This window comes from Trichosurus vulpecula, chromosome 3 (assembly GCF_011100635.1).
Source record: "Trichosurus vulpecula isolate mTriVul1 chromosome 3, mTriVul1.pri, whole genome shotgun sequence".
Classification (NCBI taxonomy): domain Eukaryota; kingdom Metazoa; phylum Chordata; class Mammalia; order Diprotodontia; family Phalangeridae; genus Trichosurus; species Trichosurus vulpecula.
Genome location: NC_050575.1, coordinates 22374245 through 22391281, shown reverse-complemented (window position 1 = coordinate 22391281; position 17037 = coordinate 22374245). Strand labels below are relative to the sequence as shown.

General features: G+C 42.8%; 1 protein-coding gene across 2 annotated transcripts; it reads right to left on the bottom strand.

The window, feature by feature from the left end:
- Positions 1–546: 546 nt before the first annotated feature.
- Positions 547–16586, bottom strand: CLBA1 (clathrin binding box of aftiphilin containing 1). 2 transcript variants are annotated; one of them, XM_036752877.1, is made up of 7 exons: positions 16371–16545; positions 15217–15917; positions 14150–14298; positions 12192–12321; positions 8590–8706; positions 5152–5186; positions 547–1865 (listed from the first exon to the last, which is right to left on the bottom strand). In XM_036752877.1, the coding sequence occupies exons 2-6, from the start codon at positions 15688–15690 to the stop codon at positions 5175–5177; spliced, it is 882 nt and encodes a 293-aa protein (XP_036608772.1). In that variant the 5' UTR covers positions 15691–15917; positions 16371–16545; the 3' UTR covers positions 547–1865; positions 5152–5174. The 2 variants fall into 2 exon arrangements, with proteins under 2 accessions (XP_036608772.1, XP_036608771.1); XM_036752876.1 differs by lacking the exon at positions 5152–5186 and having other exon boundaries at positions 16371–16586.
- Between the last annotated feature and the right edge of the window lie 451 nt (positions 16587–17037).

The window sequence follows — 17037 nt, the reverse complement described above, 5'->3', positions numbered from 1 at the left end:
ATTTCATCATACATACAAAGGTAACAAGAAGTATCATTTCATGGGCCACTTTGTTGTAAAATGTCTTTTAATCACAATACTCATGATGGGTATTTGCAAAATGACCACCATGAATACAACTTAAGCTGGCTCTACCTGTGTAACCTTGGGTAAGTCACTTGACCTCCCTGGGCCTCAGTTTCCTCACCTGTAAAATGAGAGTTTTGGATTAGATGGCCTCTAAGATTCTTTTCAGCTTTACATCTATGATTGCCCCCATTTTATAGATGGGTAAAGAGGCTGAGTCAGGAAGTAACTTGCCAAATGTCACAGCTAATGGACTAAATATGATCTTTAAATTTTTAAAGTGTGACTCTAATAGGCAGGGGATGTGGGATGTTTTCTGACTTCAAGTCCATTGAAATATTTATTTCCCAAATTAATCCTCTCAAATCTTAATATTACCCCACCCCCACACCTGTGACACAGCTGCCTTAAAAACAGAATTCAAATAGAGTAGATAGAGGTTTTTATTTTCCTAATTGCAGAGAAACAAATGACAATCAAGAAAGTTTATTCAGGGAACTTTATTTGATAAAATGTTACAAAAGTCAGTGTGAATTTGTTGGCTCTTGCCATTTTTAACAGGGGTGATTTAGTGGAGACATGGAGAAAGTTTTCATTTGGATGTTCCATAAAACAAAGTGTAAAATGGAATAAAACTGTTGCCCATGAGTGCTGCTTTGTCAAGGTCAGCAGTTACATAGGAAAATGTCAAGTTATCCCAGGTTTAGTGCACAACACGCAGCACTGAGTTTTATGTCTAAACAGAAGATTGAGGTGTCTCCAGAAAGACCCTTAAAAACAAATATTTTAGGGAAAAACAGCTTAAGTTATGATTAAGATACGTTGGAGAGATACCTTTAGGTTTTCCCTCATCTTTTAGTTAGAACGTATTTTAAACCTACTATGTACAATATTTTAACATATTCCAAACAAGCATCATAGCATGTAAGCAGACATCTCCACAGGGACATTATCCTGGCTTAGCCACAGTATGTCACCTGAAAATAAAGAAAATAACTATGCAGAACAGGCTGACGCTGAAAATATTCACATTTTGGGACATCTAGTCACAGCTGGAATCTTTCCTAAGAATGTTCAGTTCTACTAGTCACCAACAAAAGGTCAACAAATGAGTCAAGACGTTGGGGAGCCATCGGAAGAAGAGCTGGTTTTTTCCCTCAGCCATCTGTGATCTTTAATGTCATGCTGCAACCACGGAATGAGCCCTAGAAGCAGGCTACCAAAGCCTGCATCTCCAATAGCTACCTGAGAGCAGGGGTCTGGCAACTTTGTCAAAGAAATATGTGGCATCCCTAAGCTTTAAATTGGCAGTGCATTCCTTTTCAAGGCTTTGCCTGGGCATTTATTTGTTGACTAGAAAACTAAAGCAAAGGTTGTAGAAGAAGCCTTCATTTGCTAGTGGCAAATTGGGGGTGGCCAGAAAACAGTACATTTAAAAATGGAGAGCAAGCTCGTCAAAGAAAAGTCTTGATTTTTACCCATGACTAATTCATTTGCAAACTGGTAGCCATAGGAAAATACAGCTGAGAATTTCTAGTTTATCACCTCAAAGATGTCTATGATTTCCAGTTTCCAGTACCAAATCAGTAGCAAAATGTAAGATTTTCCTCAAAGATAAAAAGTATTTTTCTTTAGCAAACATCACTATTAAAAAATTTCATTTTTAGATTCCGGGCAGTAAAAAGTTTTTTCTTTCTTGGAATTGTTATGTATTGCATATTTCCACTGGAAGGAGTCTTCTTCAAAAACAAGTTGTACATAAACAGGCTGCTGTGTCGGGGAGCTGAGGATCCAGAGAGCTAAAAATGGAGGAAAGGAAGGGTAGTAAGTTTCAGGGCAAAATAAAGGAAGTTAAACACAAGGATTCAAAATTACAGTGCTGATCAACATCTGTCAAGTTAACCATGCAGGGCATGTCTACTGAGGCCTGAGTCAGTTTTGTTTTTCTTCTGATACTGCTAGACTCCTATTCTCCCTCAGAGATAGATTTCCCTCTTGAAAACTGGTGGGGGTACAGGGGCGGGGAAGAACAGGAAGAAGTTGGACTAGTGACCTCTTTTTGAGGCAGTATTTTACAATCAGTGGCCAACATAATTAACCAAAAGTCTTTATTTTCTTAAAAACCTACAAATTAAAAGATTGAATCCTTTTCCCTATGTGCTACTCTTCCCACCTGGACTCCAGGCCTTGATGTCACTAATCACTGCTAGGCTGAGGCTGTGGAAAGCAGACAGGAGAAAATTGATATATTTTACTGTCTATCATTTGGGCTGCAAAGAACTGTTCTAAGGTCTCTACTTTCTTCCGGGGCTTTTCAAGATGAGCCACTCTCTGCCACCTGAGGAAATTCACTCATCGTAAATGGCACTGCCAATCTTGCCTTTTAAAGTCACTTAATTCACTTTTGATTCCCCATTAAGCTTCATTTAGCTTAGGGGTTAAGTGAAGGGAAAGAGAAAGACTCCAGCTGAAAAGGAAGAGGAGGAATTATGAAGAATTGCAGAGACTGAAATTCGAGAGGAATGGAAAAGAATAAGAATAATCCGAGTTGAAGGACTTTAGCTGAGTAAGAAGGAAAAAGAGAATGACTTAAACTGGAGGAGGATTTGAGCTATAGGAAAAGGAGAGCAAACATCCTAACAGCTCAGACTCATCCTAACAGACTCAAGGAGAAGGAAGAGAGGAGATAGAAAGGGAAGCTGCTAAGTCAAAGGCAAAGAAGGTGGGTGGACCTGTCAAGATGTGAAGGAGAGGAGAGTTAGCAGCTCTGGAGGAAGATCTCCACAAGCAGCTGCAATAAAATCTGCCAGCCAGAAAGCCAAAGCACTGAGAATCTCACTTCTTGAAAGTATGGAAAACAGGACACAGTGACCTGTATGGAGCCTGTGATTGGTATTCATCATTCTGCCATGCCAAGTAACTTATCTGCTTCTGAATCAGATGCCTTGCATTTCAGGGATGGGCAACAGTCTATTTCGAGGCCAAGACACAGGAGGGAGAATGCTGAATTTAGGCAACAGTTCATAGGATAGTTTGGCTGGAACAGAGCGTGTGACAAGGAGAGATGTGAGATAAGGCCAGAGTGAAGATTCTGGCACACTTTAAATGCCAGGTAGGAGTTTGTACTTTATCCTATAGGCAGGTGACTAACCTGGCCAGCCTGGTGCCTTACACCAATTACTTTGGCTGCTGTCTGGAGGACGGATTGCAGAGGGGAGGGAATGGAAGCAGAAAACACAGTGAGAAGGCAACTATAATAGTCCCAGGCATAAGGACTCAAACTAGGGTACTGACTGTGTAGAAAGGGATGGCTGTGAGAAATGTAGAATTCCCAAGAATTAACAGGGCAAGTGAGAAGGATGATTGAGCTTGTGAACCTGAATGGTAGGAAAGATGGTGTCTTTGACAGAAATAGGGAAGCCTGCAGGAAGGGTGTAAGTGCTCTATTTGGACATGGTGAGTCTGAGATGCCAATGAGACATCCAGTTACAAATTGTCTAGCATGTAGTTGACAGTTTAGGATGCATAAAAGTGGGATGTGTAGGTCTGAGAGTCATCTATTTAAGAAGACAAATGAAACCATGGGAGTAGATGAAATCAAGAAGAGAGAAAGAGGACCTAGAATATAACCTGGGAACACCTCTGTTAGGGGATAAAATGATGATCCAACAAAAGAGAAGGAGCAGTGGTGAGAAGGCAGTGCCACTGGAGCAAAGGGAGGATAAATTATCCAAGTGGAAGAGAAAAATATCAGGGTCCAAAGCTAAAGGGAGGTCAAGTGAGATAAGGAGTTAGAAAAGGCCATTGTTTTGTTAAAGTTAATAGATTGCTGCCGATAACCTTGGAGGGAGCAAATTTACTCAGGTGACTGAGTCAGAAGCCTGGATTTGCCGAGTGAGTGGAAGGTGAGCAAGTGAAGGTTAAAGGAAATTTGCTTGTGAAAGGGAAAAGAGATAGAGGATGATAGTTTGAAGGAGAGTTAATGAAAGGTTTTTTTTAAAGGGTTTGCAGAGACCTAGACATGTTTATAAAGGGCAGGGCATAAACCCTAACATCAAGAAAGCCCGAAGATGAGAGAGAAAAAGGGAATGATCAAAAAGTGTAAGCTTCTGGAGAAATAGGATCAAAGGCACAAGTAGAGAGGTTGGCTTTGGCAAGGAGGTCCACTTCTTTCTTAAGCTGAAGCACCGGAGAAGAGAGTAGGGAGTATTCACAGAAGATTGCCTTGATTTTCTCAGTAAAGTACCAGGTCAAGTCTTTTGCTCAAACCTTCTTTCTCAGAGGAGAAAGAGGTTATAGTATGTATTCGTGGTAGGTGGTGAAGTGGGGAGGAGGTGCAGGGGTTGGAGAGATAAGAGAAAGTTTGGAACAGCACCTGCTTCTGGTGCTACGGGAAATGAGATAGTACAGATCACATAGGCAGATCCCCTGCCCAATGCAAGATTCTCACAAACGGTCATCCATTTTATTTCTGAATGCTTTCAGTAACAGGGAAACATTCACAAGTGGGCTAAGTATACCGTCACACAGCGTTAGGATGTTTGTCTTTATACTGAGACAAAATCTTTCCTTCTTTCCTACTCCTCCACTGCTCTTACTTCTACCCTTCAGTGCCAGAAAGAAGGGGTTTATAGGCTTCCCTTATAGTATACTAGTAAGCACAATCTGTCTTGGCTGTTACTGACATTGGGGGCTTAGGGAAGGGGTAGGCATTAGTGAGAAGTAACAGTTATTGAGGGAGAAGGTTGAACTAAGTCTGGCAGAGCATAAAGAAGCAACAATTAGGCAATTCAGGTGGACTTCAAGGCCATGCTACCATGAGAGAAAAAGTAATGTATAAAAAATTGGAGTCATGAGCTTAGCAGGAGGAAAAAGGGCACAGTGGGCTTTGGTAGTCACTGGCAATCCAGCTAGCATAAACAGAATGTATAACACCACCTACACCTATCAGTGATCAGGAAAGGCTCATTCATGGTCAAGAGGGCGCAGCCAATTTAAAGCTAAAGGTAAAGCAGGTTCCTTTTATTACATTTTTGTAGCCAAGCAATGCAGACTGTCACCATGAATAGAACTGCAAAAACTTACGGTGTGTAGTGGGATGTAAATGCTCAGGGTTCACTCTTCCATGAAACACAGACAAAAGGGCAAAATGGAGCAAATAAAGCATCAGTATCACAGGAATTAGATTTGGAGAGTACCATCAGAGAATGTATCACCTTCATTTTGTAGATCAGGAAAGAAGGCCTTGAGAAGGCAACTAGCTTGTCCACAGTCACAGAGTGAGATCTGAAGCTAGAGCAGCTGATTCTACACTCAGAATTCTTGTGAGTGCTAAGGAATTTGGTATAGTGGAAAGAGGCTTGGAATATGGATATACGGGTTGGAACATCAGCTCCAAAATGCACTAGTCATGTGACCTTGGGCAAGCCCCTTTGTTCCTCAGTCTCTCCCAACACTCCTACCTCCCTTACAGGGTTGTTATGAGGAAAGTGCTTGGGAACTTTAGAGTGTGAGTTCTATTTTTACTAGTATCACTATTACTTATCAAATCTCGCCAGTTTCAGGGAAATACCTAGGAGGGGTTTTATGGAAGGGGATGTGTAATGACACCTTGGCATGATAATTATAAACTCTAAAGGATTTGCCTAAACTCTGCCAAGGGTCTGTTTTATATTTTCTTTAGCTTTGAGACTAAAATGAACTATCTCTCAGAGCTTCACAATGATTCAAAGAAAAATACTGTAACATACCCAAACACTAAATAAACAGGTATTATGTAAATGTGGAATAAATCACACACATTTCCCTGAGGTGTCTTCTTTGATTCTGGGGATAAATGAGGCAGGCTAAAAGATTTTGATCTTTTCAAAGTAATGACAACCCTGTACTTTTAAAAAAAATTCCTTTGTCTTTTCCTGGGGGTGGGGGAGGAGTGGAGAAGTAGAAGTCATTTAAGTTTAAATATTTTAGTTTATGTAGTTTAAGTAATATAATTGTATTGATACAAGTACCTCTTAGAGTAAAGCCGAGATCAGAAGTTCAGAAATTAGGACCAACAAACTCTATCCAGAGGGTATAGGATGCAAATTTATTCTTGTTTGGGACAGTAGACCTTATGGCATCCAACACCAGGATAGACCTTGGGAACTCTAATTAGAGGTTAATTCAGAAAAATTATGTGTCATTCAATCTGAGATTAGATATTTTCTTTTTTAATTGTATAGAAGAATTTTTAATATTCAGTTGATTAGATAATGGAACTGTGTATTTCCTATGCCTATATAACTTTTAGTAGGAAAACAACAGTCATCTGTCTTGGATACTTTGGACATTCATTTGCCAAAATGCAAGGTGCTAGATCAGATAACCTCATTTCTTTCTAGTTCTATAATTCTATAAAGGCATTCTGATTTGAGAAAATGAGTAATTTACCTTAAATATATTTCTAATTACCTTACTCTGATGTGTTATTTGAATATTTATGTTATCTTTCTCCTTAAAAATGCATTGTTAACAGTCTAGCATAAATAAATGCAGGATGAAAGGCAAGGAGGCAAACTGAGTGCCAGGAAAACTACCTGAACAAAGTGGTAGTGGTGGAAGGGGAGCTGGGGGAAGCTTCGGGGAGCGAGTAACTGATTTAGGGGTGACAAATTTATGAAACCAAGGATTCTTGGAGAATCCTTGTTTTCTCAGGAAGACCAAAGGCTTGGTACCTCAGGTTGGAGTTTAATATTCAGGGAAGGTTCAGTAAGTAGTAAGTGGGGAAAGCCTTGAGACAAGGCAAGGTCCCCTACATTGGTTCCAAGAGGAGCTAGTACCCTAGGAAACTAACTGTGGATCAATGAGGTTTAAAATCGAGAGTTAGATCCTTATGCTCATCACATGTTGTCGTGGGGGAGGGAGATTAAGTTTGCTCCTCCAGGGCTAATGGGGGAGAAGTTATCAGAAGACATATCAGCTCAAGGAAGAAACTGGTATTATCGCCCCTGGCCATCATGTGTCTCTGCTTGGCAAGATTAACTATGTGCTGCCTAAGATAGTGTGGGGTTCTTTTTGTCTCCTCACTGTGGCGATTGTTTTGCATTGGTTAAACTTCCCTGAGAAGCAATGATAAAATCTTTAATTTTGACCATTTACCAAGTCAATGGCTTATTTAAACAGTCTGGGTCAGAGCTGCTAATCATAAATAGAATTACTAATTACACAATATCTTCTCACATTAATCCTTTCTTCAAATTTGGTTTTTCACTTTGGCTGTTTTCTAATCAGTTGATGAACTGACTGTAGAAACAGTGAATTCCCAGAACAGCTTCTTTGTGAGATAATTGTGTAAAAGACACTATTGAGGGTACCTATGGCTAGAAAAGGTGGTGGATCACATGGCAGGATTGATAGCCAGTAGATGGGCAGCTCAAGTGGCATACTGATATCCCCAGAACAGAATCATAACTAGGAATTAGTGTTCAGGAGTAAATTCAGTGTGGATTAGGGGTGATAGACAAGGTACAGTAGACATGCTGCCCTAGTTGGGTGCACTGACATGAGGCAGAAGGGGAGGAGAAGCCCTTGGTGAAGTCCTACAGTCATAACGATTAGTTGTTGGGAGGGACAGAGAGGGGGGCAGGAGGGAGGGAGGGAGAGAGAAATTAGGAGGAAAGTATGAGGGGGTGGGGAGGGGCAGATGAGTCCAAGGAGAGGGGTGGAACCTCATGGTGCAATTCTTCCTGGGAAGGAGGAAGAGGCAAATGCCTTTGTGGTGACAGAGGATGAACAAAAAATAATACACCCTAGCTGGATATAGTGCTCCTGGGGAATTCCTGGGAGGAGGGGTCAGCCAGGGGTCAATGGGAAAAGTGGGATTCTTTTTGGGTGGTAAATTCTGGTTCAGGGGGTTCTAGTTCACCTTTATGGTGCATTTGCAACAGGTACCCATAGGGAGGAGGTGGTGGCATGTTGGAAGGTAGCAGGCTGGGAGCATGACAGTAGGAGAGGTTTATCATGGAAGAAGAAAGGCTCTAGGAAAAATATGGGACCCTTGTAGCACTGTACAGTCTACAGTGAACCTCAAGGCACTGGGAACAGTAAGTGGGAAAGAGCCTCTATCCCATTTTGAGGCCCGGGGTCAAAAGCCTTGATTATCCCCTTTCTAGTTATGGGTTCTGCCCTTGAAAATCTAAAAATAACAAAAGGACAGTGTGCCACATAGAAAAGGCTTTATGAAGCACATGAGATAACATGGACAAGAATCGCACAAGATGAAAGCACATGGAAGGACAGTGATCTGTGTCAAAGAAATATTCATAGTGAGGAAATCACTGCTCCAAGAAAGACACTCCTAAAAATCAAAGCTGTCCCACAATGGAATGATCTGTCAGATGAATTTCAAGGCACTGAAAGTTTACACAGAGGCTGGGTGACTACTGGTTGAAGAATCGTAACAGGAATTCTTGCTTCGAGTTGGAATAGATGACCATTAAAGTCCCTTTCAACTCTGAAGTTTAATAATTCTATGACTCTTACCTTGGTTTGAATTAGTGCCTTGCAATTATTAAGATTAAAGCCATTTACTTCTGCTAACTCTTCAGTCTCTTTCAGGTTAGAATCTTCCAGAACATCATTCTTACCTCCTGAAAGATCCTAAGGAAATAAAAAGCCATTCAGTAGCTGATCAGTAACTTGAAGGGTACGTCTGCTTTATCAATAATACAGTAGACGTTTATATAACACCTTAAGGGCCACACAGTGCTTTATAGTCATTATCTCATTGGAACCTCACAACTCTTGAGTCTGTATTATTAACAATCCCATTTTAGAGAGAAGGAAGCTGAGGTTCAGAAGGTTTGAGTGACTTGCACAGGGTCACACAGTAAGTATTCAAGGTGAGATTTGAGCCAGGTCTTTCCTGACTCCAAATTGATGACTATCTACAATTCCATGTTGCCTCACATCAGCAATCAACAAGCACTTATTAAATATTTAAGTACTGTGTGCCAGGCATTGGGCGAAGTCCTGGGGCACTGAGAAATGAACCCGCTTCCCTTCTGTTCTTTTGAAGCACCTCTTGAGTTTCCTAATCAAAGGTTAATCTTGTCAATGACCGTAAATATTCAGTCATTTAACGCACAGGGACTGTGTGCCTTCTATGTGCTATGCCTTCTTTACAGAGAAGAAAAACCCATGAAAATCAGTACATTTTATGACATTTTAAGAACTTCTACCATTAGGTACAAAATGTACCTGAGGACCCAAAATTGTACTTTATGAAGGTTGAGGGGGCAGCTGGGTGGCAAAGTGAGTGGCAAACTGACTCCATCAGCCCTGGAGTCAGGAGAACCTGAGTTCAAATCCAGCCCTCAGACACTTGACACACTTACTAGCTGTGTGGTCTTGGGCAATCACTTAACCCCAATTGCCCTGCCTTCCCCCCTCCAAAAAACCTCCCAAAACCAAAAAACCAAAACAAACAAAAAAAGAAGGTTGAAAAGGATGGTAGGATTTTAAAAGTGGGCCTTGGAATAGATTAACTTTCCTTGATTTATTCCATTCTATTCTGTAGTAAATTATAACAGCTTACATTTAATAGAGCTTTAAAATATTGCAAAAAACATACATTATCATACTCAGTTCTGTTGTAGCGTGTATTTTAAAAACTTAATTTGTTTTGTTATAAATTTGTTATGACTGATACATTAGGAAACATTTTGAGCATAACTCAAATTTCAGATCTTGCTTCTCAATTTCTTCCTCAAGAGAAGTGAGAATGTAGAAAACTGCACCACTTTACAGTAACTGACAAGCTGCAACCCTTCTGATGCCACTTCTAGTAAAGTGCCATATTTATTTTGGATCTTTTGGTGCAGAGGGAGCTGTGGGCGGAGGAGGGCTGGTTCTCACCACCACCGCCCCCTTCAGCCCTGGAATTTCAGCCTGCAAAGTGTGTGCCTGGCAGCAGCTTGAGGCTGCATTTGTGGCCACCATTTATTGTAGTATGTGTGTATTTCTTAACCTTTTAGCATGTATACAACTGGGCTACCATTTTTTATTTGGCTCTTATCTTTTTTTAAAGTGTCACTGACAAAGTTTCTGAGAAGTGTGCCCCTGATTCCACTTTCCCCATAAGCTGTTTTTTATTGTGAATTTTTGCATATTGAGCTATATATATTCTTTGCATATATTGAGCTATTTGCATAGTACAGTGCTTTTTGGGCTGGGAACTCATTTGTCTTGTAATAGACAAGCATCTGCTTCTATTACCTCCTTTTTATAGATGAAGAACTCAGAGAAGTTGTAACTTGACCAGGGTTATACAAGATAGTTAAAAAGGAAAGAATCTTCTCCACACTGGTGTTTTCTAGCTTATTCAATAAAACCTAATACATCTGTTATCAATTAGAAATTCTTACATTCTCTTTTTTTTAAACAGGTAATTTACAGATGGTACCAGAGAACACATAAGTGTACAACTGTAAGAAAAGATGAAAAATCTGCACTTGCTAGAGTGATGATACCTTTCATTTCTATGATGCTTTTAACTTTTCAAATCCACTATTTCATTTTAGTATCAAAACCCTCTGTTGTAGGTAGGGTAGGTAATGTTATCCTATGTGACAGATCAGAAAACTAAGGTAGACAAATTCAATGATTTGGACATGGTCAAATGGAGAACGGCAGAGCCTCAACTAGGAACTGAGTCTCCTGACTCCCAGGTCATGACTCGTCATTAGATATATTAAACCTGACAAGGTGTGGGCAAGGGGCTGGGGTGTTATCTGCCCTCTAAGAGAAGGTATTTTGTAAAATCGTCCACCATAAGGCTTAATTAATGAGCTCCCTAGACTGTGAAAATTAATGTCTGATTGATTAGAGTCTATACAGACAAGCTACCCTTCCCAGGGTAAACGGATCACTTCTAATCTCATCGTTATGATGCTTACTCAGCCTTGAATACTCAGACTCCTGCCCACCTCCCTCAGGCATCCTTCTCACCTCTTTTTGGAGGCCTGAAAGATGGAGTATTAAACCTCTCCTAACCTCTTTCTTTAAAGACATCAGAAATGGAACTTCTGGCTCACTCTATTCTCCATCTACAGCTCTGCTTGATTTCAACTACTCCGTGGTATTTCCACCACCCAGTTTCTTCCTTTTGTGTCTTCTCTGTAAGCCCCTTGACAGCAGGGATTATCTTTTTCTTATTTGTATCCCCAGTACCTGGGGGCAGCTAGGTGGCACAGTGGATAGCATACTGGGGGTAGAGTCAGGATGAACCAAGTTCAAATAGTGCCTCATACACTTACTAGTTGTGTCACCCTAGGTAAGTCACTTAACCCCTATTTGCCTCAGTTCCTCATCTGTAACATGGGAACACACTGAAGAAGGAAATGGCAAACCACTCCAGAATCTTTGACAAGAAAAACCCATTGACAGAGTCCAGGGTCATGTAGAGTTGGACTCGACTGAACAACAAATTCCCAGCACTTAGTATATAGTAGGCGCTTAATAAATGTTTCCTGAATTGAATAGACAATTTCTCAGGAATACTGAAAATACTATATATAGCAAAGCAGGTTTGTAAAAATAGTTTGGGAAATAGTTTGTTTCTTCCTAATTCAATGCTTGTACATAAAACCTCTAAGTATGTTTAAACAGGACAGCTGAGTTTGAGCCAGTGTGACCAGGTGGCTAATGGGTAGTAATGAGGCTAAAATGGCAGCTCTGATTCCTTACAGACCAATTGGCTTTGCATAGAGTAAGAAACTCTGCCCTATGGCAACAGGCTGCACCCCTAGTCCCTCACCAGAAGTTTGACAAATGTGCCCCACAGGTAGCAATGATAACTAGAACAAAGTATGTAAATGTCTGCATATAACCCGCCTTCCCACTCAGAGAAACGATGCAAAGCTCTAATGATGGGTCAGTGATACTATGTTAGTTAAAAGTATATTAAATGGGGCAGCTAGGTGGCGCAGTCAGTAGAGCACCAGCCCTGGAGTCAGGAGGACCTGAGTTCAAATCCGGCCTCAGACACTTGACACAAGTACTAGCTGTGTGACCTTGGGCAAGTCACTTAACCCCAATTGCCCTGCCAAAAAGCAAAAAAAAAAAAAGTGTATTAAATACTTTACTTTTTGAGCAGCATCTATTCCAAGAACAAGTAAGAAATTGTCTTGGCAATGAGATTTACTCCAGAGGCATTTTGAAGTTGATGTGCCATCTTCATCTTGGAGAATCCTCCACAGTTTTCGGGACTCAGAGCTGAAAAACAAATGCAATCACTTAAATATTATCCAGAAAGCTTTCAGACCAAATCCTTGAAGCAATACCCCAACATAGAAATTACAGCATCACAGGATATTTTTTTTTTAGTTAGATGACTTTTGAAATCACATTCATTTTACAAATGACACAACTGAGGCCCAGTATCTTGTCCAAGGGACCACAGATTGTAAGTAGCAGTAGCAGGGCCAGGATGTGAACTCAAGTCTTGTGACTCCAAATTCAGCATCCTTTCCACTATACCAAGATGCTAGTTCTAAATCGGTTATGGAAAGTAGCTCATTTGCATAGTTTTCAGAAAACATAGAGTGCTCTACTCAGTCACTGGGTACTTTGCTAAAACATCTAGGGGTCAGCTAGCATTTAAAAAAGAAGTCACCCATGCCTGTACAGAATGCTTCATAGTATTGTAATTTTCCATATTTCTTCTACTTTATCATTAACTGACAAAAAGATCACCCTATAGTTTCCCCATGATGTTGCTCCTGAAAATCCCTTCACCATTATCCCCCCAAAGCATCTACTACTTGTTGGAGCTGCCCTTTTAGAAACAACCCAGGATTTAGTTACAAATGCTCATTTGAGTTCTGCCTATCTATGCAAAAAGAATAAAGTGAAGGTGATAGAATACCTGATGACTCCAAGGTACTTCAAAATCTTTCCTCCTATTTGTATCCACCCACCCCCTGCTGAGGACACACTCTGGGTCTGGGGTTTAGCTGTGCATGTAGGAGTTGCTATTACTTTGGTCAGAACTGGATCTGACCTGAAATGGTATCAGATTTAAAGTGCCTTATGACATTCGGTAAACAGCTTTAAGATTTTGATCTAGCTTTTCAAAGAGCTTATGGGAAATCTGTTCTGGCAGACCAAGGAAAGGGAAAAAAGCCAAATTAACCTGCCTTGACCTGAATTTGCCCTCTCTGAGACCACTTGATCCAACTTTATTGCTAAAGAATCAAATCCACCCCAATGAAATCTGTAAAGCTTGTCCTTCTCACCAAATGGTAACATGCATAGGAATAAGCTACAACCTTTGAGAGTTCACCGACGTGACTTAGCATTAACAGGACGTTATGCATCAGATGCAGTACCAGGAGCATAGATGCAAATAAGCATTCCAAAGGCAAACAAGGTTGATAAAAGTCATTCTGGTAAGCTAATAAGCATTTTTTTAGCTTACTTCCGGGAGTTCTGCCTACAGAAAAGATGGCTCTATTTTATGTTGTATACTATATAGTCGGTACCTTATTATTTAGGTACCAATAAAAAAAGACCCAACAACAAACATTTATCAAAATGCCTGCTCTGTATAAGTAAGGTCTTGTAACTAGACAACTTGTGGTTTAACTAAGACTTTGGGGTCTCCTTTTCCCTATTGCTGCATCTTTTGGCCTTTGCCTTGTTCCCTAGAACTTCTAATATGAGCAAATAGCAAGAGAATAAAAGAAGAAATAAAAGGCAGGTTAATTTTTGTTCCCTATTAGTCCAACGGTTTAATTGGGCCGTACATTGGAATAGACTACAGAACAGAAGGAACTGAGGGGATTATGTAGATAATCCTTGCTTAGTAAATTTCTTAGAAGTGAAATGACTTATAGATTTAAACTTTCTCCTCTATCCCTGGTACCAACTGCACTTCTTAAATGGAAGGAAATAATGATCTGCTTCTCTGAACTGGATAAGGAATAGAGAAAGCTCCCAAATAAATTTCAAACTTCTTATAAATTTCATTTTTCTACTTTTCTTGCCAAAAAATACACTGAATAAGTTAACTAAGTGTCTAATTTTAATTTAAGTTAATTACCAAAATTGCTTCTTTACAGGTTTGCAACTAGTATTTTCTTCATTATGTTTTTCTAGAAAATGGTGTAAGGTGCAAATATCCTCAGTCATTTGTTGTACTGGTACTTCTTGAAAGACAAGCTTAAAAATATTCTCATAGCTGAGATTGGCCTGAAAAATAAAATCAAAAGTCAAACCACAGTCTTTTTAAGCCAGCGAAATGTACACACACTATTTCTGCTACCAGCTATTCTCCTAAATTGTATAATTTTGCTTTTGAAGACACACTATCACTATTAAGCATTTTAAGTATCAAAATCCCAGTTATCAGTAAGCACTTTATCAGCAAGCCCCAGAGAACCCAGTTCACCACATGGAACTCTCCAGTTTACACCGTGGAGAGAATAGGTTTCCTTTCTCACTTAAAAGTACTATCTCTTACACTTTGCCCCTTTCTTTCATTAGAAAGTGAAGGGATGACTGGAAGAGAGGAGAAAGAGAAGAAAGGAGAGATTAAAGTCAGTGGAGAGAGTAGAGAAAGCAAAGACCGGGTTCATTGAACATGAAGGAAGAGTAGGGAAAAGAAAGAAGGATTAAGCGGCAGAAGGTCGGACAAATTTAACTTCGGAACAAAAAAGCTAAGAGATTATCAAGAAGAAAAGACTCCACAGGACAAAGGTAAAGAAATACCAGTTAAGCTGGACATCAGAAAGTCGGGCAGTTCATCTGTAAACATATTTTGACTTTTTTTTTTTTTTAATAATTCGTCATTGTAGTCTCCACCGCTAAAACTCAGCTCTACTTTGACCATCGGGAGGAATATTGAAAATTCCTAGCCTCAACACCTGTTTTTCTAGAGAGATGTTCAAAGTCAAAGAAAAGGGGGAATTGCAGAGGTTCAATAACCAAGTAGCCGGCAAAAGCCGGTAGATTAAGGATACATCACAAAAGTTCAGAGCAGGAAGTGATTTTAACAGGCATCCCAGTCGAGGGGCACCCAACCTCTTCCAGAATACCTCCGATTGCCCCGGCAAGGCAGTGTGCAGCACCTAGCCATTCGGAACAAAGCACAAAGTTGGAAGCCAATACCTGAATGGGTGCAGCCGCAGCAGCTTCGCTCACCCTGGGTAAGCTGTCAGGCTGCAGGCAGCCACAGGAGGTTGGGGCGCATCCATTTAAGTCCGGATCCCTTTCCCGCGCCCCCGGGGCAGCCCAGCGCTCCAGAACGTCCAGGCTGCTGAAGGTGTCGGACTTGTCCGCAGCCTCGCTGAAGCCCTCGAAGTCCCCCCAGGAGCTGTTGTGCTCTGCCAAAGGCCAGCCGCCGCCGTCCGGGGTGCCAGGGTCCCAGGCCGGGGCCGATCCCGCCGCACTCCGAGCTCTGCTCTCCAAACGCGGCGGCCCAGGGGGGGCCGCCCCCTCATCGCAGCCCCTGCCCCCGGGTCCATAAGCTCCCGCGTTCCCTTCGGGGGGCTCGCGGACCGAAGCCCTTTCCACCGCCTCCACCAGGTCGCCGAGGGAGGCCCCCCTGGAGAGCTCCTGGCCTCCGGGGCGCTGGTCCTGCATCTTCAGCGAGGGGATTCTTCGGGGGGAATTAAAACAACAAACAGAAACACCAAACCCGACTGGGGCCGAAGAAGCGAGCGCGGAGCGTCCCGGGGGCCATTCACTTCTTCCTTTGCCTCCAAGGAAGGAGCCGCAGCCGCCGCGGCTCGGTCGTTGCCCAGCTCGGGGCGCTCGGCCTTTCCATTCAGGGACCTGCCCGGGGGCACGCTTCCAGGCGGGGCACCAAGCTGGCAAAGGACACACAGCGGGGTTAGGAAGGGCGGGCGGACACAGCGACGGGGGGTGGGGGTGGGGAAGGAGGGAGCGGGGAGGGGAGAGGGGAGGGGGGAGGGGAGGGAGGGGGGGAGGAGGAGGAGGACGGGGAGAAGGGAGCCCTTTCTTTCGGATTTAAAATCTTAACCACTGCAGAGCCCGGAATAAGAATTTCGCCTCCGAGATTGCCCGCGTGCCCTTGGGCAAGTCCTTTCCTCGGCCCAGGGCCTCAGTTTCCCCAACAGTGAAACGAAGGAGCTGACGTTCTGTGGCTCTGTCTATGAGGGAGTTGGGTTTCCGGGGATCCGCTGACCCCCGACTGCCGGCGGGGAAACGCTGGGGAGGGGGACGACAAGGGGACCCCCGTAGCGCTGAGGCTCCTGGGTCCCGCGCCCCCGCGTCAACCGTCCCCAACGGCCGTTACTAACCGTCGCGGGCTGCGCCGTCGCTCGGCGTCCACCAGCAACCCTGGCCACGGGGAGAGCCGGGCCGGGCCGGGCCGGGGTGGGGGCTGGAATGGATGCTTAGTGGGCCGGCCCCGCGCCCGCTGCCCCAGAGATGGAGCGCGGCCGCCCCGCGGACTCCCCGGCCCGGCCGGCTGGCTGTGACAGGCGCTGTCCAGGCTCCGGATGACGTCACGCCGTCACCCCGCCCCCACCGTCAGGGTGGCTGACGTCAGCAAGTCCATCGGAGGGCGAGGGTGGCGGGGTCGGGAGGGAGGTGGAGGGGAAGGAGACTGCGCATGCGGGCAGGTTGCGTCTTCTCGGTGCAGCCTCTCTCCTTTCTTCCTTTTCTAATGTTATGTGCCTTGGGAAGATCCCATTTTGAGCTGCGAAGCAGCATTTATTTAGCACTTTAAGGACATATATTTAACTCATTTGAGCTTCACAACCACCCTGTGAAGGAGGCTCTATTATCCTAATTATTACAGATGAAAACGATGAGAGGTTAAGTGACTTGCCCGGGGTCACACAGCTATTAAAAATCTGAGGCGAGATTCGTACTCAGGGACTTCGTTATGGCTTCTCTGCTGCAAAAAAGAATTGATGAGTGTGGTTAACTACCCATCAGGTAGTTTTGTCACTGACAAAAATG

Excerpts from the sequence above, each read along its gene's own strand:
- CLBA1 (XM_036752876.1), bottom strand. The coding sequence starts at position 15,690 with ATGCAGGACCAGCGCCCCGGAGGCCAGGAGCTCTCCAGGGGGGCCTCC. Across the intron at positions 8,707-12,191 it reads GAATAGATGCTGCTCAAAAA|GATCTTTCAGGAGGTAAGAA; the intron begins GTAAAGTATTTA and ends TTATTTCCTTAG. Across the intron at positions 1,866-8,589 it reads AGGCACTAATTCAAACCAAG|CTCTCTGGATCCTCAGCTCC; the intron begins GTAAGAGTCATA and ends CTCCATTTTTAG.